Source organism: Podarcis gaigeae (assembly GCF_964106915.1).
Source record: "Podarcis gaigeae genome assembly, chromosome: 7".
NCBI lineage: Eukaryota > Metazoa > Chordata > Lepidosauria > Squamata > Lacertidae > Podarcis > Podarcis gaigeae.
Genome location: NC_139683.1, coordinates 3,788,938 through 3,810,589, shown reverse-complemented (window position 1 = coordinate 3,810,589; position 21,652 = coordinate 3,788,938). Strand labels below are relative to the sequence as shown.

At 46.7% G+C, this 21,652-nt stretch overlaps 1 protein-coding gene across 1 annotated transcript; it reads left to right on the top strand.

The window, feature by feature from the left end:
* Positions 1-14,612: 14,612 nt before the first annotated feature.
* Positions 14,613-19,499, top strand: LOC310849019 (ly6/PLAUR domain-containing protein 2-like). The gene is made up of 3 exons (XM_083748739.1): positions 14,613-14,802; positions 17,214-17,333; positions 19,224-19,499. Exons 1-3 carry the CDS (start codon positions 14,751-14,753, stop codon positions 19,433-19,435), a joined length of 384 nt encoding a protein of 127 aa, XP_083604865.1. The 5' UTR covers positions 14,613-14,750; the 3' UTR covers positions 19,436-19,499.
* Positions 19,500-21,652: the final 2,153 nt, after the last annotated feature.

The following is a 21,652-nucleotide window of genomic DNA, read 5'->3' as shown; positions in this document are numbered from 1 at the left end:
TAGCTAGCAGAGGCTCAGGACTCCTGAGTCCCATGGGGAACTCCCAGAATGGGATGGAAAGGGAAAACTGGGAATCAATATTTCACAGCCGTGGTGATGGGGTTAAGGGTTTTAGGCAGTGGGGATTCTGGGAAGGAAACAGGCAAGGCAGGAAGGGAAGGAGGGAAATTTTAAAAAAGGAGGTGTGATTAGGGATGGGAGACGAATTCAATTCATTCTGGATTTCAAGGCAAACCTACATAATTTGCCCTTTTTGGAACAATATAGGAGCTGAAATACAGGCAGCCTTCAAAGGGAGCACTTTGCTGGATTTTGCAACATGGGTGTCTAGCTCAGCAATGTTATACTGGGATTAATATAAATAGGGTGAGATGTCGATACAAATGCATCTGCTGGTGAAAATAACTTACAAAATTGCAAGGTTGTGAAAATTGTTCTGCAAACACGTGAAAGTCACATTAAAAAGGCTTGTGAATTTTCATGAGGAATTAATTGTATAGTTGGGTTTAAGATTGGGAAAAAAGAGAAAGCGGGAGAAAGCGAAATTGACAGATTAACTGCTATCCCCACAGCATGGTGGGCTTCCTTGCACCCTTTTGGCAACCTCTCCCCAAAACAAACAGGCACCCTAGATAAGGAATAAGAAGAAATTAAGCAGTTTTCATATTATCAGGTTTTGACTCCCTGCTCAGACATTACGCTTGATCCTGTGTTGTGTTCCTCCTTCTCTGCATTTGTATTCTTAGTTGCAAACTACCGAAAAGCATCCTACCTTTATGAGCGGCGTAGAAAACCTTTATTTAAAAAAGTAATAAAGAATAAGATTTCGAAGGATCTCTACACACTGAAAGTCGTGACTGTTTTCCTCCAACGTATCCCTAAGATGCACACACTTCAACCAACTCACTGCACCCAAAACTCTCAGAGCTTTCCTACAAATTCAAAAGTTTGCTTTGAGCAATTTCACTATCTTCTCCCTAGCTCATAGGTAGGCAAACTAAGGCCCAGGGGCCGGATCCAGTCCAATCACCTTCTAAATCTGGCCCGCGGACGGTCTGGGAATCAGCGTGTTTTTACATGAGTAGAATGTGTCCTTTTATTTAAAATGCATCTCTGGGTTATTTGTGGGGCATAAGAATTCGTTCATTTCCCCCCCCCAAAAAAAAAAAAATAGTCCGGCCCCCCACAAGGTCTGAGGGACAGTGAACCGGCCCCCTGCTGAAAAAGTTTGCTGACCCCTGCCCTAGCTGGAAGTTCTCAGCACTGACACAATGTGATGAGCCTAATAGTTAGAGAGACATTCCTGGCTATCTGGAGAGTGCCTCCTACCATTAACTCCCATTGATGAACCATTAGCTGTTATCAAGCGATTGACCTTTGAAAGGATGGCCATCTAGCAGCCATAAAACCATTTGGCCTGTGATCATAAATAGCTGCAAAGGAGGGTGGATTGGGGGAGGGCATTCCAGGAGACCAAGATGTTCCCCTTGAGGGCACTGGGTCAGCAACCTTCCTATTGCAGAAATTTAATGTTAGGATCCTTGAACTGGGTTCCAGAGTTTGATCTGGAAGCTCCACAAAACATCCCTTTTTTACTGATTCTTAGAAGTGTGTCTCTTGCCGGGTGTACAGTGCAGTCGGAACAAAGGAGGTCATGCTTAACACAAGCTTTATGGCTGTTGAAAGATACGTGCACACAGCTTAATGCAAGCAACAAAAGGATACAATCACACAGGCATGCGAAGAATGAACAAGAGGAATTTCTTATGCAGCAGAGATTAAAAGTAGTAGGGGTAACCTGTCAGCCAAGGGTCTTACACATGGGTAGGCAAACTAAGGCCCGGGGGCCGGATCCGGCCCAATCACCTCCTAAATCCAGCCCATGGACAGTCCAGGAATCAGCGTGTTTTTACATGACTAGAATGTGTCCTTTTATTTAAAATGCATCTCTGGGTTATTTGTGGACACGGGTGGCACTGTGGGTTAAACCACAGAGCTTAGGACTTCCCGATCAGAAGGTCGGCGGTTTGAATCCCCGCGACGGGGTGAGCTCCCGTTGTTCGGTCCCTACTCCTGCCAACCTAGCAGTTCGAAAGCACATGAAAGTGCAAGTAGATAAATAGGTACCGCTCCGGCAGGAAGGTAAACAGTGTTTCCGTGCGTTGCTCTGGTGTCACCAGAAGCGGCTTAGTCATGCTGGCAACATGACCCAGAAGCTGTACGCCGGCTCCCTCAGCCAGTAAAGTGAGATGAGCACCGCAACCCCAGAGTTGGTCACGACTGGACCTAATGGTCAGGGGTCCCTTTACCGTTAAGGAGTCTCAAAGCGGCCAACATTCTCCTTTCCCTTCCTCCCCCACAACAAACACTCTGTGAGGTGAGTGAGGCTGAGAGACTTCAGAGAAGTGTGACTAGCCCAAGGTCACCCAGCAGCTGCATGTGGAGGAGCGGAGACGCGAACCCGGTTCCCCAGATTACAAGTCCACCTCTCTTAACCACTACACCACACTGGCTCTGTAATACATAACCCTCAAGCAGGTCCTGAGTGGAAGAGCCACTTTCTCCTCCTGTAACGTCCTGCAACTGGGATCCAGTAGTGTTCCAGCCTCCAACCATGGAGGCAGAGAATAGCCACCGTGACTGGTAGCTGGTGAGACCCTCCGACTGGGATTCATGCTGGAGATGCAACCTGCGATCTTCTGCATACGAAGCAGGTTCTACCACTGCAAAGTCCCCAAGTTCCCCAGGAAAACCAGGACATCCCATAGATAGATAATTTATTAGGGTCAAAGACCAGCTCTCATAACACAATAAAAACAGTGTTCCTAAAAATAAAATATACAATCAGAGCAGATTGCAGCAATAGCTCATGAGTTAAAATTGAGATATATACATATACCTGTGCAACTGAGATTTGGGCTACCATGAAAATTGACCCTAAGGCACCCCAAAAGGTCACTTCAGCATTTCCCTAGTAAGCTATTTTATTCTAGAGGATGATCTGTGCCTACAAATCTGGGCACAGAATCTGGCCACCAGCCAGGTCATCTTGTGATCTTTGCCTAAAACATCCCATATTTCACCACGAAAGAACGGCTGCCATTTTGCTTGCCACGATCTTGCACGATTTCATGACGCAATTCTTCCCCAAGGAAAGCTTGGGGGGCTGCAATCTCAAGCGGTGCCCCAAAAAAGGGACGTGGGTGGCACTGTGGTCTAAACCACACTGAGCATAGGGCTTGCCCATCAGAAGGTCGGCGGTTCGAATCCCCACGACGGGATGAGCTCCCGTTGTTCGGTCCCTGCTCCTGCCAACCTAGCAGTCTGAAAGCACGTCAAAGTGCAAGTAGATAAATAGGTACCACTCCAGCGGGAAGGTAAATGGCGTTTCTGTGCGCTGCTCTGGTTCTCCAGAAGCGGCTTAGTCATGCTGGCCACATGACCCAGAAGCTTTATGCCAGCTCCCTCGGCCAATAAAGCGAGATGAGCGCCGCAACCCCAGAGTCATTCGAGACTGGACCTAACAGTCAGGGGTCCCTTTTGTTGTTGTTTAGTCATTTAGTCGTGTCCGACTCTTTGTGACCCCATGGACCAGAGCCCGCCAGGCACTTCTGTCCTCCACTGCCTCCCGCAGTTTGGTTAGACTCATGTTGGTAGCTCCGAGAACAATGTCCCACCATCTCGTCCTCTGTCATCCCCTTCTCCTTGTGCCCTCCATCTTTCCCAACATCAGGGTCTTTTCCAGGGAGTCTGCTCTTCTCATGAGGTGGCCAAAGTCTTGGAGCCTCAGCTTCAGGATCTGTTCTTCCAGTGAGCACTCAGGGCTGATTTCCTTCAGAATGGAGAGGTTTGATCTTCTTGCAGTCCATGGGACTCTCAAGAGTCTCCTCCAGCACCATAATTCAAAAGCATCCATTCTTCGGCAATCAGCCTTCTTTATGGTCCAGCTCTCACTTCCACACATCACTATTGGGAAAACCAGAGCTTTTACTATACGGACCTTTGTTGGCAAGGTGATGTCTCTACTTTTTAAGATGCTGTCTAGGTTCCCTTTACCCTTTACCTAATCTCATACCCTAGGATCCCTTTACCCTTTACCTAATCTCATGAGTTCCCCCAAAATGTGCATTCTTGAGCATTATGCCCACCCCCCCCAAAAAAAAAAAACACTTGCGGGGGAGGAAGCACAGTGCAAGATCACAGCAACCCAAATGGCCGCCATGTTGTCATGATAAAAAACGGGAAGATGGCGCCCAGGAAGATGGTGTCCTGGATTTTGGCTTTAAAGTGTTGGCTGCGGTAGTCAGTACTGATCCTGCACTGCAAGGGGTTGGACTAGATGATTACAGGTGTCCCCTCCAGCCCTGTGATTCTATGAGAGACAAAGGCTCTGACCTTGCATAAGGCAGCCTTCCTTCGTTGCAGCCAAATTTATCTTACCTGTCAAAGCAAGATATTATTTCGTACGGCTTGTTACCCTTTAACATTTCCCCATGGCTCTTGATTAGTCACGCAGACACCCTGGATCAAGACTTCAGGGTCCAGTGACTTTGTCGCCTGGTGCAGAGTCTCAGCAGACGGTCTTACGCAAGTGCAGAGGGCTGCAGGCGTTCGTGGGTGGCGATGCAAAGGGAGAGGCGACATTCTGCTTGGGCGGCTTGGAAAAACACCAGCCGGCCTGCAACACCCTGCCCCAGGGACTGCATCGTGGCCCCTGCCTCGTCACCCAAACAAGAGGAAGAGGGTTCTATTGTTCCGCTTAATTCTCCCTGCCAGAAACCGAGAGCTGTTTTACGAACGCCTGGTGAAAAGAGAGCCCTGCCCTTTCGTTACGAAACCAAAGCACTCATGAAAGCAAACATTAATACCCCCAGAGGGAACATTAAGTCCAGAGCTTTGTTTTCCCCCAGCCAGAACTCACCAGAACTCAGTTCTGGCACCTGTCAAGGTAGGCACCATTGCCATTGTAGAAGAACAACGGAGGCGTTCATAGAGAGTTCTTGCACCTCTTTTTCTAGAAAAATAGCACTGATTAAGTCCCTTTCCAAGCTCACATAGAGAGATCGCAGAAATATCGCTGCATTGAGTGGACAAGGCCAAGAGCTGGCCAAATGCTCAAGAAAGCAGTTTCTGTATGTGCTATTGTGATGGCCTGGGACTCGGGCTCGGACTCGGAACTCAGTCTGCACCGGTTCCTCTGCCTCAGGCACCATCTGAACCAAGTCTGGGACCTGATCCTGAAGAGCCTCAGTCTGCACAGGTTCCCCCGCAATAAACTCCAGCTGGGCCGAGTCAGGGGCCTGAGCCTGCCCTGGCTCCAGATGCGGGGATGATCTCGTTGCCTTCAGCTGGGCCATCACTCACAGCTGCTCCACTACCGGTTGGGTCAGGGGAGGCTGAGGTGGCCTCTGGGTCTAGTAACCCACCGATGTTGCCTGAGCTGCAGAGACTCAGGTCTGAGAGAAGGAGAGACCTGAGTACTTGCAGGAGGAGTGCTTGCCTTCGGGCAAAACAGGGAGGTGAATCACAGAGGGATCAGGACCAGCCACTACCCAGACAAAGATAAAAGGCTGTCGGACCTTGCCCCAGGTTGCGGGAGCAACATTGCTGTATGCTAGATCTTGCCTGAGATTCTGTACCTGTCCCTACCTGGTTTCCTGCCTCGTGTCCTGCCTTGGCCCTGTCAGACTGACTCCTAGCGGAACCTTCAGATTCTGGACCCATCCTGGACCACATTTCATGGGTTACCCCCGGGCCCAGCACAGCTATGGAGGGAAGTGAGGGGCAGGTGGAGCTTGTCAGCCTGGGAAAGGAGCCCATCTAGAAGAAGGAAAACTCTGATCCTCAACCTCTGCTGCATTGTAGGGTATCTTCAGGAGAAGAAAAGGCTAAGGAGTAAACGCTGTACACATCCAGAGTGGAGTCCTTAAGGCTGGATGGCACCTTGTATGCCTCCTTCCAGCAACTCCTGCAGCCAAGCTGGTGCCAAACATTTCGCTCTGCTTTCCTTTGGACCACAACAGAGAGGCAGAGAGGGGTGAGGGTTTATCGCCTTGGCAGCCCAGGACCCCCCCCACACACACACACTCTGCCCAGGCTTCACCCTCGGTGATGCACTCCATTGTCTTTTGAGTCAGACAATGCTGCCAACAATTGCTTTAGTTATCTCCTGCTTGGGCTACTGCAATGCACTCTATGTGGGGCTACCTTTGAAGGTGACCCGGAAACTACAACTAATCCAGAATGCGGCAGCTAGACTGATGACTGGGAGCGGCTGCCGAGACCACATAACACCGGTCCTGAAAGACCTACATTGGCTCCCAGTATGTTTCTGAGCACAATTCAAAGTGTTGGTGCTGACCTTTACAGCCCTAAACGGCCTTGGCCCAGTAGACCTGAAGGAGCATCTTCACCCCCATTGTTCAGCCTGGACACTGAGGTCCAGCGCCGAGGGCCTTCTGGCAGTTCCCTCGCTGCGAAAAGTGAAGTTACCAGGAACTAGGTAGATGGCCTTCTCGGTGGTGGTGCCCACACTGTGGAACACCCTCCCACCAGATGTCAAGGAAATAAACAACTATCTTACTTTTAGAAGACATCTGAAGGCAGACCTGTTTAGGGAAGTTTTAAATGTTTGATTGCGCTTTTAATATTCTGTTGGGAGCCACCCAGAGTGGCTGGGGAAACCCAGCCAGATGGGTGGGGTATAAATAAATTATTATTATTATTATTATTATTATTATTATTATTATTATTATTATTATTACCAGTAGTAGTAGTAGTAGTAGATCTTTTCACCTCTCTCTCCTTGTCCACCCGCCATCACCCGAGGCCCACCTTCAAAATTATGAGCAACCTTCAAAACCCCCAAAGTGGAAGAATCTGCCTTTCCCTCGAAGCCACTGCCTTATATTCCCACACATACAGAGACACAAATGTGTCATTGTCATTCCTTTTGTTTCCAAGGTTCGGGCACAAGTACAGCAGAGGTTGGCAGCACAGAAATGCAGGTGGGAAGGGGGTTGCAATGGAGTATCCTGGCAGTGGGCAGGGCTGACTGACTGGAACGTCAGGCGGGAGCAACCCACATGAGAGCATGGTTTTATAGTTTTAAAAGCTGGTGAGTCAGGTCAACCATGGATGCTGTTCCCATCATCACCCGTTCCCAATTGACAAGTACTGGGGCTGAAGGGGACATTCTGCTCTGGAAAAACACTAGGTGGACTTCTCCAATCCATAAACCACGGGCTGACCTGAGTTTAATGGACCTGTTTCATAACTTTCCCTCAAGGCTGCTGAGATAAGGCAGGCGTTTCAGGACCCCAGGACCTGAGAAATTATTACCTCTGATAATGCAGGAGGGTGGTTTTTTCCCCCAGAAGACAGGGTTTACGCGATTTCCATCACCAAATCTTTACAGGAGCCGCTTGCATTGTGTGTTTGGATCGCCTGCTCAGCGCTCAACATACATGCGAAACTCAGAAAATTAGAATATGGTGGAAAAGTTCATTTATTTCAGTAATTCAACTTAAAAGGTGAAACTAATATATGAGATAGACTCATGACATGCAAAGCGAGATATGTCAAGCCTTTATTTGTTATAATTGTGATGATCATGCTGATGAAAACCCCAAATTAACAATCTCAGAAAATTAGAATATTAAATGAAATCAGCAAAACAAGGATTGCAAATAGAGCAATACTGGACCTCTGAGAAGTAGAAGCATGCATATGTACTCAGTGCTTGATTTGGGCCCCTTTTGCATCAATTACTGCCTCAATGCGGCGTGGCATGGATGCTATCAGCCTGTGGCACTGCTGAGGTGTTATGGAAGACCAGGAAGCTTCGATAGCAGCCTTCAGCTCTTCTGCATTGCAATCCAATATTGCTCTATCAGCTGTACGCCATGTTCATCACAATTAGAGCAAATAAAGGCTCGACACATCTTGCTTTGCATGTCATGAGTCTATCTCCTATATTAGTTTCACCTGTAAGAGCAGCAATCTCCTTCCTGTGGTTTCCAGCAACAGGCACTCAGAAGTGTTGTTGTGGCACAGCAGAACCATCAAACTGCACAAAATGTGGTGGGTGCAAACATGCCTTTTAGCTGACTGTATACTGTATACTGTTATCTTCTCACTCGTTCTTGGTTTGGTAGGAATTATGGCCTATTCATGAATGTGTCCACCCACCTGTCAAATGTGGTCCATTGGGTGGGGTGGGTGGAGAAGGTAAAGATCTGGGTCATTGCACAGATCCAGTCTCCCCAACCCTGGATTAAAGGGTTTAGTGAACGGCTCAAGCAGAAGAAGTGGGTTTTATTCATTTCAACCTCCGTGATCAAGCAGCGATGTGAAGCAGTCTTTGAGCTATCCCAGATCAAAGTTGCTAAGGACCTTGCAAATGAATAGGTAAAGGTAAAGGGACCCCTGGCCATTAGGTCCAGTCATGACCGACTCTGGGGTTGCGGCGCTCATCTCGCTTTATTGGCCGAGGGAGCTGATGTACAGCTTCTGGGTCATGTGGCCAGCAGGACTAAGCCGCTTCTGGCGAACCAGAGCAGCGCACGGTAATGCCGTTTACCTTCCCACCAGAGCGGTACCTATTTATCTACTTGCACTTTGACATGCTTTTGAACTGCTAGGTTCGGGGCCACAACCGAAAAGGCCCTGGCTCTGGTTGAGGCCAGCCTAACCTCCCTGTGGCCTGGGATCTCCAAGGTGTTTTTATTTGAAGACCGTAAGCTCCTCTGTCGGACATACCAGGAGAGACGGTCCCGTAGGTACGAGGGTCCTAGGCCACATAGGGTGTTACACAGAGGTTCTTCCAGAGTTGGAGGAATGAAGGCAGGGGCGCAAGAAGTGGGGTGCGGTCCACCCCAGGTATCATCCTTGAGGGAGGTGGCAAAATGGTACACCACAGGGGTCAGCACTTACCGTAGGGCCTGGCCTGCAGTGCGCCCGAGCCACACATCTCTCCTGGGAGTGACATGGTGGCCAGGCAGACTCCATGGGCAGCTTGCCGCCTTGCCCCTCTGGGCAGAGTACCATGGCACCCCAATGAGCGGATCGTCATAGCACCCTGGAGCACGAAGCGCCATGGAGCCCCCATGGGGGGGTCGCTCACGCCTGTGGGCAATGTACCCCGCCCCAACGGATCCGGGTGCCAGAGCAATTAGCTACGCCCCTGAGTGAAGGTCAGAGGCAGGGATATAAGAGCATATCAGGGAAGGGAAATGTGAGCGGTGGGAGCCAAGAAAAGTGCTGGATACAGAAGGATCTAATTAATCTCAAGAATGCAGTAAGAGTTTGTTGGATCAGGCCGATGGGCCATCTAGTCCAGTATCCTGTTCTCACAATGGCCGACCAGATACCTCTTTGGGGAAACCAGCAAGCAGGATTTGAACTCAAGAGCACTCTCCATATGGCTTCCTCTTACCACTGTGCAATAGCTAAGATAAATTCCTGCAGGCTCCATAGAGTCTCGATTTATATTGAGTATTCACAGTACAGTCATACGTCATGTTACGTCCGCTTCATGTTACGTTCTTTAACATTACGTCCGTGGCGATCTGGAAGTACCAGAAAGGGTTACTTCCGGGTTTCGCCGCTCGCGCATGCACAGATGCACAAAATGACGTCACGCGCATGCACAGAAGCGGCGAATCGCAAGCCATGTGTGCGCAGACGCACCGCTGCGCGTTGCGTTCTTTTCATGTTGCAAATGAGCCTCTGGAACGGATCCTGTTCGCAACCAGAGGTACCACTGTAGTGCAGTAATTTCCCTTCTGCATCAGTCACAGCAGCCAACAGGGCCAACTTACCCATAGGCGCTAGGGGTGCGGGGCACCCGGATGCCAGGCTCTCAGGGGCACCAGGCTGAGAGTCCAGTGCCAAGATTTGGAGATTGAAGAACCAGGCCAGCCAACAGCCGCTGCCGAGCGGCGCAGAGCCCATCAGAACACCGCAGGCTTTTCTGCTGCGGGCACTGAGGCCGCCGGCCAGCTCGGCCTTCCTGCGCGCCTGGGATTGGCAGACCGTCAAAAGGCCCACCCAGCACACGCATGCTGTTCACACGAGGCATGCAGCTTCCCTCCCAAGCCTCTGCAGGGATTGCTCTCCACCCGTAGCGGCATGGGAGAGTGTTGTGTTGTTGTTGTTGTTGTTGTTGTTTAGTCGTTTAGTCGTGTCTGACTCTTCGTGAGCCCCTGGACCAGAGCACGCCAGGCCCTCCTGTCTTCCACTGCCTCCCGCAGTTTGGTCAGACTCATGTTGGTAGCTTTGAGAACACTGTCCAACCATCTCGTCCTCTGTCGTCCCCTTCTCTTTGCGCCCTCCGTCTTTCCCAACATCAGGGTCTTTTCCAGGGAGTCTTCTCTTCTCATGAGGTGGCCAAAGTCTTGGAGCCTCCGCTTCAGGATCTGTCCTTCCAGTGAGCACTCAGGGCTGATTTCCTTCAGAATGGATCGGTTTGATCTTCTTGCAGTCCATGGGACTCTCAAGAGTCTCCTCCAGCACCAGAATTCAAAAGCATCCATTCTTCGGCAATCAGCCTTCTTTATGGTCCAGCTCTCACTTCCACACATCACTACTGGGAAAACCATAGCTTGAACTATACGGACCTTGTTGGCAAGGTGATGTCTCTGCTTTTTAAGATGTTCTCTTGGTTGTGTGCCTCCCCCCAAACAACTCTGAGCTGCCCCCCTAAAAGATGCTCAACAACTTTGGCCTCCCCCCCAAAAAAGTAAAATTGGGGGCACCAGGCAGTTTTTTGCACTCTGGCGCCGCATATGCTAAAGACATATGGAGAACTGATCTTAACACTCTGAACTGAAGCAGACCTTGCATGGATGTGACTTGAATCTGTACCGTAAGGTATTTCCCAAGCCCATTTTGATGCCATGTGTACGACTGCATGCAAGACTTAACATCTGTACATGCATTCCTCCCAGAAGACAACACTTGGTTGCTCTTTTTTAAAAAAAATAAAATATAAAGTTTGTTTGTTTTTTTAAAAAATTATTTTTTACCAACAACCAAAACACAAACAGTGAACCCCCCCCCCCCGACGGCTGAAACATTGGATATACAAAATCAATAATAACATATTCATACCATATGTATAATTTTATATACGTTAACACTCCTCCATCCACAAGGTTTATTTAACTTTTAACATTTTAATTACCCCAAATTGTTCACACCTACCCAAATAATTCAGTATCTTCTCAAACCTATCCTCCTCTTTCTCACTGACCTTAATCCCTTTCATTCTGTGTATCTTCACAGTTAGATATTCTAAAATTATAATATTATTCAGTTTTTTTCCTCCATTGGTTCACCCCTAACTCACCCCTACTTGGTATAACCTGTCTGGCTGCAGTTACCATCCATTTTGCCCATTTACATTCCTCTTTTGTTTTTAATTCGGTGCTACTCAGACTAATAAGAACCATTAATTTAGATATTCCCACTTTCCTACCAAAACAATTAAATTTGTAATGAAAATTTTAAAAAATTCTTGCAGGCTCTTTGCTGCTCTGCATATTTTCGGTGGAGATTGGACAAGAAGTTGCTGCGGACTCCAGTCTGCTGCACTCTGAGCCAATTACCTGTTGGTTTTGGGGACATGAATAACCGTGAATCGGCATAAGAACTTGCTGCGGACTCCAGTCTGCTGCACCCTGAGCCAAGCACCTGTTGCTTTTGGGGACATGAATCACCGTGAATCGGCACAAAAATTAGGCGTTTTACAAAGTCACCCAGAAGCGCTTGTAAAAATATTGAACGTCGTGAATCATTGTCCTCGTAGCGGCATGTCGCTTTGGGTTTAGGAGAGGCCGTTCACAGCAGATGAGCACCAAAAGCCTTGACAAAAGGACAGGTATTTGTGAGAGAGGTGTGCCCCTCTCAGATCACCCTGCCCTGACAAAAATGTACCCAAAAAAAGGAGTTTTTTCTGGCCTGAGGCCTAGGAAGGTGTGTCGTTTCGAGACAAAACATTTCGAGAGAAACTCAGCCAAGAGCAAAGAATAGTTTTCCTTTTATTCCCAGCGTCTCCCCATCTTGGCCCTTAAAGATTGACTAGCGCTTAGGATGGAGTGATTTATTACCGTACAACAAGGCTGGGGGAAAAGAGCAGCGAAGAAATATAAAACACCAGCAGAGTTTAAAGGCCCTGGGGAAATGGAATAAAAAGTCTGCTGTGCTTAAGGCTGCAGTCTTAGTTACACATAGGAGCATGCCGCGTACACCCACGTTGTTATCGTTAATAATAATAATAATAATAATAATAATAATAATAATAATAATAATTTATTTATATCCTGCCCTCCCTAGCCGAAGCCGTGCTCAGAGCGACTAACAACAATAAAAGTAACACAATTTACATAAAATCACAATCAATTAATTGAAATGCATTCTAAAATCAATTCATTCTAAAATCAATTCAGAGTCAAATTAATGGCAAACATTGGGCTAGAGTTCTGTGAGGATTACAGAAGGAGGGGGTCAGGCTGTGCCCTGGTCAAAGGCCTGGTGGAACAGCTCTGTCTTGCAGGCCCTGTGGAAAGATGTCAAGTCCCGCAGGGCCCTAGTCTCTTGTGACAGAGCGTTCCACCAGATCGGGGCCACAACCGAAAAGGCCCTGGCTCTGGTTGAGGCCAGCCTAACCTCCCTGTGGCCCGGGACAAGGTGTTTTTGTTTGAAGACCGTAAGGTCCTTCGTGGAACATACCAGGATACGTATGTTGTTATTGTTGTTGTTGCTGCTGCTGTTGTTTATTGAATTTCTATAGTGCCCTATACCCGCAGGTCTGAGCTGCCTCTGCCACAGTGGGAACTTGCCAATGAAAATTTCTCCTGGTTTACCAGCAGACTGCTAGGTTCTGTACACATGCAAAAAACGGTCACAAAGCTGGAAGGCTTTAAAAGAGGATTTGGTGAATTCACGGAGGGGGAGGGGACTATTGCAAGGGGTTGGACTAGATAACCCTCGGTGTCCCTTCCAACTCTACAATTCTGTGATTGATGGCTACCAGCCCCAATGGCTATGCTCTGCCTCCACAGAAGGAGGTAGCAATACTTTGGAATCCCAGTTTCTGACGGAAAAAGATATAAAACAAACTGTGTGATAAAATCAAGACAATAGAAAAAGTAGAATGAGAACGATTGGAAGACTTTATTGGATAAGACATGATGTTGTATAAATATCTGGTGCTTTTAGTTGTTATTTTCTTTTTCTTTTCTAGTTACTTTTAAACTTTTTGTACTTTTTTGATGCGGAGAATTCTTTTTTCCCCCTCCTTTCTTTTTTCTTCTTCTTTTCTTTTCTGTGCTTAACTTTGTTGTGCTTACCTTTATTGTAAGATTGTATTTTAAACCAATAAAGATGTATTTATAAAAAGAAAAAGAAAAGGGAATCCCAGAGGAGCTGATGGATGCTTTTGTGCTTAGATTTTACTTGGGGGTTTCCTCATCTGGCTAGCAGCTGTGAGAACAAGAGACAGCTCTTCTTGTGTTCTTATGTACACAGGCTCTGATTTTATACTGAATTGTCCAACTGGGTGTTGCGCTCATCCCTTCGAGATACTTCTGCCACCAAAAGCCCACCTCTCCTCACCAAACCCTCATCTCCACATTTCCATCCCTCGAAACTCGACTACTGATCGAAGTCTCTGTGGGCTCTGATTTTGTACAAAACTGACCCATCTGCATTCACCACCTGGAATAATAATCTTAATGGGCCAATATTTTCAGAATATCGCCTCTACTCAGCATTAACGAGGCTGCATTAATAGAGCGTCTCATTTCAGGGGCCGAAACTTAGCATTTGCAAATTTCTTCTTGCAAAACGTGCCTTGGGTTTCGAGGAATTCAAATCTGCTTTTATTTATTTATTGTTTTTGCACAATATCTAGCTTGGTTTGACGAAGAAGCACAGAAACAGCTTTCGCAAAACGAAAGACTTTTACTTTTCTCTCCTGAAATGTCAGGCGAAACCCTAAATATAGATCAATCAATCAGCAACAATACATAGCTGCAAGTACTGGGGCAATCATTTTCGATGGTATCTGTGCAATTTTACACACCAAGCAAAACGAAATGACATTGATTTGACCAAAATAGGCCAAAGTCATGCTACCAGTTTTTAGCACCCCTCATTTGAGGAAGTGGAAAGGTGAAAAATTCACCAGTATCGATAACCCTCACCACAAATGGTTTTTGCACCGTCAGAAGCCCAAGACCCCAGCAGACAAGAAGGTGCGTCAGAGATATAGCTGTCAATGTTTTCCTTTTTTTAAGGGAAATCCCCTTATTACGAATAAGATTCATCGCAAGAAGAGGGAAAAGTTGACAGCTATGGGACTCAGAGAGGACTGTCTGCCCAGATTTCCAACAATGAGCTCCAGGTAACCCTTCAGGTCTACTTCTGTCCCAGATCAAGCCTGAGTGCTTTTTTTCTTTTCTTTTTTTTCTGACTGACACCTCTCTGTTCCCTCTTGTTCGCTCCTGGGCATGTCCCTAGAAGAATAGGGTGGAGGGTGGAGGAGGTGTGGCTGCAAACAAAGGCATATCTTCTTCTCAGCGACTGAGAGAGCCCTTTCTCCTTGACAGCACAGCTGAGCGCAGGACAGGAAAAGGGCTGTGGCCAGGTATATAATAAGATCCCAACAGAGCCCAGCAGGGACTTGGAAAGGGGGAAGAGGAGCCGCCTGGGAGTGTTCAGAAGCCCTCCAGAGTTTGCCTGCAAGGATGAAAGTATTCCTGGCTGTTGGGCTGGCCTTCCTGGCATCCTTGCAACTTGGTAAGATTCATTTCTATCTCGGGGGGGGGGGGGGTTGCCGGTGGCTTGGCTGTGAAACTGGAATGATTGTGTGAAGGAAAGAGAAGCTGAACCCTGCCCTCAAGGAGGTGTCGTGGTCGGTTGTGTCCACCCAAGGATTGAGAATCTGGAGCTGCACTCTGTACAATCTCAGGGGTGCACTGCGATTTCTTAAATGGCGTTTCCGTGCGCTGCTCTGGTTTCACCAGAAGCGGCTTAGTCATGCTGGTCACATGACCCTGAAGCTGTACGCCGGCTCCCTCGGCCAGTAAAGCGAGATGAGCGCCACAACCCCAGAGTCGTCTGCGACTGGACCTAGTGGTCTTTACCTTTACCTTTACGATTTCTTAGAAATCGTGGAATTGTAGAATTGGAAGGGAACCAACGGGTCTTCTAGCCCAGGGGTTAGCAACCTTTTTGAGCAGGGGGCCGGTCCACCGTCCCTCAGACCATGTGGTGGGCCGGACTATATTTTGGGGGGAAAATATGAACGAATTCCTATGCCCCACAAATAACCCAGAGATGCATTTTAAATAAAAGGACACGTTCTACTCATTTGAAAACACGCTGATTTCCAGACCGTCCGTGGGCTGGATTGAGAAAACAATTGGACCCCATCCAGCCCTCGAGCCTTAGGATGCCTACCCCTGTTCTAGCCTAATAATAATAATAAATTTTATTTATACCCTGCCCTCCGCGGCCAGAGCCAGGCTCAGGGCGGCTAACACCAGTAAAATTACAATAAAAACATAATGGGGGGGACCAATTTAAAATACAGGTTAAAATGCAATTTAAAATGCAGCCTAAGCACCTTCAATCCTGAAATCACATCTAAAGTGGGAGGGGTGGGTTGGTTATTGGTTTTTTCCCGTCCTTGTTTTCATTATGTATTTCGTGTTTTTTATCTTGTATTTCTGTAGTGAGCCACCCTGAGATCTACAGATATACAAATAATAATAATAACAACAACAACAATAGAATTGACAGGGCTCAACCTTTTTTGTGATGCTGTTGGGTCCTCATAACTAAGTTCTTGATTGGCTTCTGTGACGGGGGAATTAACAAAATTAATTATTAGTCGTAATAAGTACTTTCAGTCTCTCATTTGACAGAGGGGAAGAACATGGGGTTGTAGCCGGTGTTAGTCCTACTCAGAGTAGACCCATTGGCATTAATGGATGTGCTCCACCTGGAATGATTAATTTCAGTGGTTCTACTCTGAGTAAGTCTCCATGGCATGATCCCATGGTTTCTTGGTGCTTGATGTCTCAGGATGAAAGACAAAGGAAAGCTTCAACTTACGACTCATGAATCAGGGCTCACTAGATAGATCTGTCCAGGACGCAGGTGGCGCTGCGATCTAAACCACTGAGCCTCTTGGGCTTCCTGATTGGAAGGTCGGCAGTTCGAATCCCCGCAACGGAGTGAGTTCCCGTTGCTTTGCCCCAGCTCCTGCCAACCGAAAGCACGCCAGTGCAAGTAGATAAGTAGATACCACTATGGTAGGAAAGTAAATGGCGTTTCCGTGTGCTCTGACTTACGTCACGGTGTTCCTTTGCACCAGAAGCAGTTTAGTCCTGCTGGCCACATCACCCGGAAAGCAGTCTGTGGATAAACGCCGGCTCCCTCGGCCTGAAAGCGAGATGAGCGCCGCAACCCCATAGTCGCCTTTGAGTGGACTTAACCATGCAGGGGTCCTTTACCTTTACCTAGATCAGCCTTTCTCAACCTTGGGTCCCCAGATGTTTTGGGACTACAACTCCCATCATCCCTAGCAAGGCCAGAGCTCAGGGGTGATGGGAGTTGTAGTCCAACAACATCTGGGGACCCAAGGTTGAGAAACACTGACCTAGATAGATTTATAGCTCAGTGGTGGAGCAGCTGCTTTAAATGCAGAAATTCCTGGGCTCATTCCCCTGAATTTCTAGGTAGCACAGGGAATAGAAACCTTCCTGAAACCATGGAGAGCAGCTGCCAGCCAGTGTAGGAAATATTGAACTTGATGCAGCAATGTGGTTTGACTCAGTGTATGGCAGTTTCTGACAATCCTTGCAGCGATTTGGCACATTTATTTTTTTTTAATTTTTTTAAATAAATAAAAAATATTTATTAAAGATTTTCAAATATAACAAAAAAAGAAAAACATCCAAATTTAAGGCCTTATTTTCATTGGCATCTTTCCAGGACTTCCCCTCCCCTCCCCCTCTTGTATTCCAATTCTTTCAAATGAATTCAACAAATTCTTACCCCCAATTTTAAACTTATTATCATTGACCCAATTTAAAAATTTGGCACATTTAATGGTTTAGTGCAGACAGAACCAAAGCCCCTCCGCCGGAGGTGAAAACGCAGTTCCAGGGCTGATACGCCAATTCCCTTTCCTCCTCTTACAGGGCTCTGTTTGCAGTGTTATACCTGCCAAGACCCCACCGACCTCAGCAACTGCCTGACTTTCGTCAACTGCTCCGCAGACAGCACACACTGCAAGATAACGGTGCACTCGGTGGATTCAGGTAAGGACGTGGGGACGCAACCAAAACCGTGGATCACCCCCCCCCCGCCAAACAGGGGCACCCGGGTTTCGAAGCGCAAATCCCATTTGGCCATTGGTTGCACCGGCTGTTGCGTGTTGTATCCCAGAACCCTGTGGAGGGGGCGCCAAGTTGGCAAAGGCTGGTCTAAAGGGACCCTTTCCTCTGTTCCTGCATTGGCCTTTTATAGAATCGTAGAGGTGGAAGGGACCTCCAAAGCTCATCTAGCCCAACCCGCTCCAAGCACAGTTAAAGAATCACTTTCACGATTTGCATTCAAAATCACTGGAACTCGGGGTATCTTCCTTGATCCTGCAGCCACTGGCTGCATGCAAGTGATCCACTCTGGGCAGGATCTGTTCATCTCAACAGAAGAGGGCGGTTTCACGAACTGTGTTGCCTCCCTCCTTTGAAGGCAGTGGGGTGTAGTGGTTAGAGTGTCGGACAGGGACCTGGGAGGCGGGGGTTCAAATCCCCACTCACTGGGTGACCTTGGGCCAGTCATTGTCTCTCGGCTTAGCCTACCTTGAAGGAGAGTTGTGATATAAATGTAATGATGTTAATTACGACACTGGTTAAATAAGAAATCAAGACGGCAACTTTTTACAAAAGAAAGGGGAAATGGTTTATTGAATATTTACAAAAAAGAAACAACAACCTGTAAACAGATAAGCACATGGGCAGGATTATTGTAATAACCTGCAGTTATTATATATTTGGGACACGGGTGGCGCTGTGGGTTAAACCACAGAGCCTATGAGTTGCCAATGAGAAGATAAGTGGTTCGAATCCCCGCAATGGGGTGAGCTCCCGTTGCTCGGTCCCTGCTCCTGCCAACCTAGCAGTTCAAAAGCACGTCAAAGTGCAAGTAGATAAATAGGTACCGCTCCGGCGGGAAGGTAAACAGCATTTACGTGCACTGCTCTGGTTTGCCAGAAGTGGCTTAGTCATACTGGCCACATGACCCGGAAGCTGTAAGCCAGCTCCCTCGGCCAATAAAGCGAGATGAGCGTCACAACCCCAGAGTCGGCAACAACTGGACCTAATGGTTAGGGGTCCCTTTACCTTACCTATTATATATTTAAAGCAGATGAATAAACGGTCAAATTAAGTTAATTTGGATATGCGGGAAATATTAAAAATAAATTTAAGGAACCGTAGAAAGAGGGAAGTCAGGTTCTAAAATGTTGAAATGAAGGTAAAATTATTGAAATGTATAAAACTGAAAATCATAAATATAAAAAAATATGAGACTGGAGCACTACAGGAGCTTGTAACAGGGATGTAAGAAGCTCTAAGTGATTAATTAATCAATTTATATAATTTAGGCCCACTTGTGATTTGCACCCCTAATATTCAAGCTAGGCACACATGGCCTTGACAACTGAGCCAGCACGCACCTGGGATGCTTTCGCCAATGCACCCTTATCTCCATCTTTCTCTGCCTCCCCATTCCCAAGGGAGTATCACCGTCCCAAACTGTGGTGTGCATTGCATTCCAAGGTTGCAGAGAGATTTCTAGCCATCAGGAATGCATCCCCTATTAGCTCCTGTTTATTAGCTGACCTCGGATAGGTCATCCAGGACATTTGGCAAGCTGTCAGCTAAACAAAGAACAACCTTCCAACATCCCTAACAATAGGAACCAGGAAATTTCATAAAATCACAGAATTGTAGAGTTGGAAGGGACCCCACGGGTCATCCAGCCCAACCCTCTGCAGTGCAGGGATATTTTTGCCCAACGTGAGTCTCGAACCCATGTCCCCGAGATTGAGAGTCTCATGCTCTACCGACTGAGCTACCTTGCTTTGAAGAACAAGGCAGCATCACTGAAAAGCCTCCCTTCTCCACCTTCTCTCATTCTCCCTCCAGGATACCCCTTTTTCGGAAACATCACCGTCACCAAATCCTGCGCCAAAAACTGTGTGCCTTCGGAGCCAGATGGGATCGGTGAAACTCGCCCAGTCTACTGTTGTGACACCGACCTCTGCAACATCGGCTCCGGGCAACAGGCCAGAGCCGCAATCTCTGCCACGGCTTTTATAGCTACCCTCACTTTCGGCCTCTTGTGGACCAGACTGTAAGGCTTCAAGAAGAGGGCGGGTGGATTTTGGAGGAACATCAGCCAGGAAACAGAAGAGGGAAAGGGGGGGGGGGATTTGGCCATGTAATCTAGAGCAGGAAAACTTCAGCAATTTCCAGACTGCTTCCAAAGGTTTGTTGCTGTTCTCCCTTCAAACGGACGTCAAGGGGTCAAGAAAACTTCGGGGGAATAATTGCACAAGAGAGTGGATATCAGGGCTGTATAATCATCACCCAGCACACCTTCAGCCTGTAACCTGCTTAGCAGTTAAAAACGCTAAAAATTATTTTAAGGAAGGCCTACCCTACAGGGTTGTTGCGAGGATGGGCCAGATCAGGATTGCAAAACCATTTTGCATGCCTAGAGTGCTAGATGTCCTTAGCAATAAATAAACAAGGGTGGTCATATGCATAGAAATTTGCTTCCTCCCTAACCAAGTGATGTGATTTAAATATCAATGAAGGAAACAACATTTTGCAATCTGATTTCTGGAAGAGAAGGATTTCTGAAATAGGAGGTTGTGACCGGGACGCTCCAGGTGTCCCTGAAAAGAGATGGAAGAATTGTTTTACAGGGTGGGCTTGAGATGGCAGGACCCCTGAACCCGCAAGTGGGGTCTGAGCCCCTCAAGTACAGCGTAAGAGGGATCATTCGGGAGACGGGCGATGATTGAAAACTGAGAACGGTTTGCAAATAAATAAATATCTTTCTGCTCCTACAGCACTTGCCCCTTTCTTGTTGCAATGCTGTTAGCATTTGTAAACAGATGTTTTAGTGTACCTTATTTGTTAGAAATGGCTGTTTTAAGGATTTAAATAAAAGTGTTTTTTAAAAGAATCCCATCTGTCGATCACATTATGTTCTGTATCCATCGTCACACACACAACACATTCAACATTCGAACATATTACTTAATGTAACCTCTCCACTGAGAAGATGGAGCTATTGATATAACAAGGTCTTGATTTTGGTCATTAATATTGTTAAAGAAAAGGGTCCACGTTTCTTCATTTCATTTCAATTCTTATATTTCCATGCAAACCTTATGGAGGCACAATTACTATTCCGTTTATGAAATCCTGTGTTTCAGAAACATGACTTTTCTTCCCCAGTCTTCAACAGGAGTGCTTTAGTAATACTTATAATTCTAGTTGTTTTAACCTGCTGTTTGGCGTCTCTTGTCTCCCTGCTCTTATTCTGGCTTGTTCTTATAATTATTGTATCTTGTAAATTGTATTTTTAGCTATTTTTAAACTGCTATTTTATGCTGCTTTTTACTCACACGAGTCACAAAGCAGCTTACATACAGTGAATGATAACATCGTAGCACATCACAATCACAACATAAATCATATAAAACAATTAACAAATCATCAGTAAAACAATGACAAGAATCATCAGTATTTATTTTTATTATTTGTTTGTTGAATTTATATACCTCCCTGTACCCAGGCATCTCAGGGTGGTTTGCAGAAAAGATCGCAATATATAAAATAAGAATAAAAACAATAACCCAATAACCCCCCCCCCAAAAGAGCCACGTTTTAAAAGGGTATAGGATGTCAATCAGGTCAACCGAAGGCCTGGTTAGAACGGAACGCTTTTGCCTGGAGACTAAAGGTGTATAATGAAGGCGCCAGGCGAACTTCCCTGGGGAGAGCATTCCACAGACAGGGAGCCACCGCAGAGAAGGCCCTGCTCTTGTGTTGCCACCCTCCGGACCTCTCGAGGAGGAGCCACACGAAGGAGGGCCTCAGAAGATGATCTCAAGGTTGAGAACTTTAAAGCGTTAAGACCAGAAGGTGGAAAATATGAAAACAACGAGAAGAGGCAGGACTGAAGATTTGGAGATATGCCTCAGAGGTCCCAAAAAATCAATAATTACCATTTGGATTACAAGTTAGTCTTTTTTTAATTTTAGTTTCTTGTTTTTAATTGGATTATGATGTGGATATGTTGACTGGCTGTTTTTACTGGAAAATCAATAAAAATGATTTTTTTAAAAAGAAGATCTCAGGGTCTGGGTAGTAAAACAATCACCTTCTATTAACAACGTAAGTAATAATTTAAAAAATGGCTAAACAGCACAAGCACAAGAAAAGGCATATGATAAATTTCACAGATAAAAAAATTCCTGGAAGGTGTCTCTTTGCATGGCATTTAACTGTTGAAAAAATAAAAATAATGATTTTGCAGAGAGCTGGCGGCGCGCAAGGGG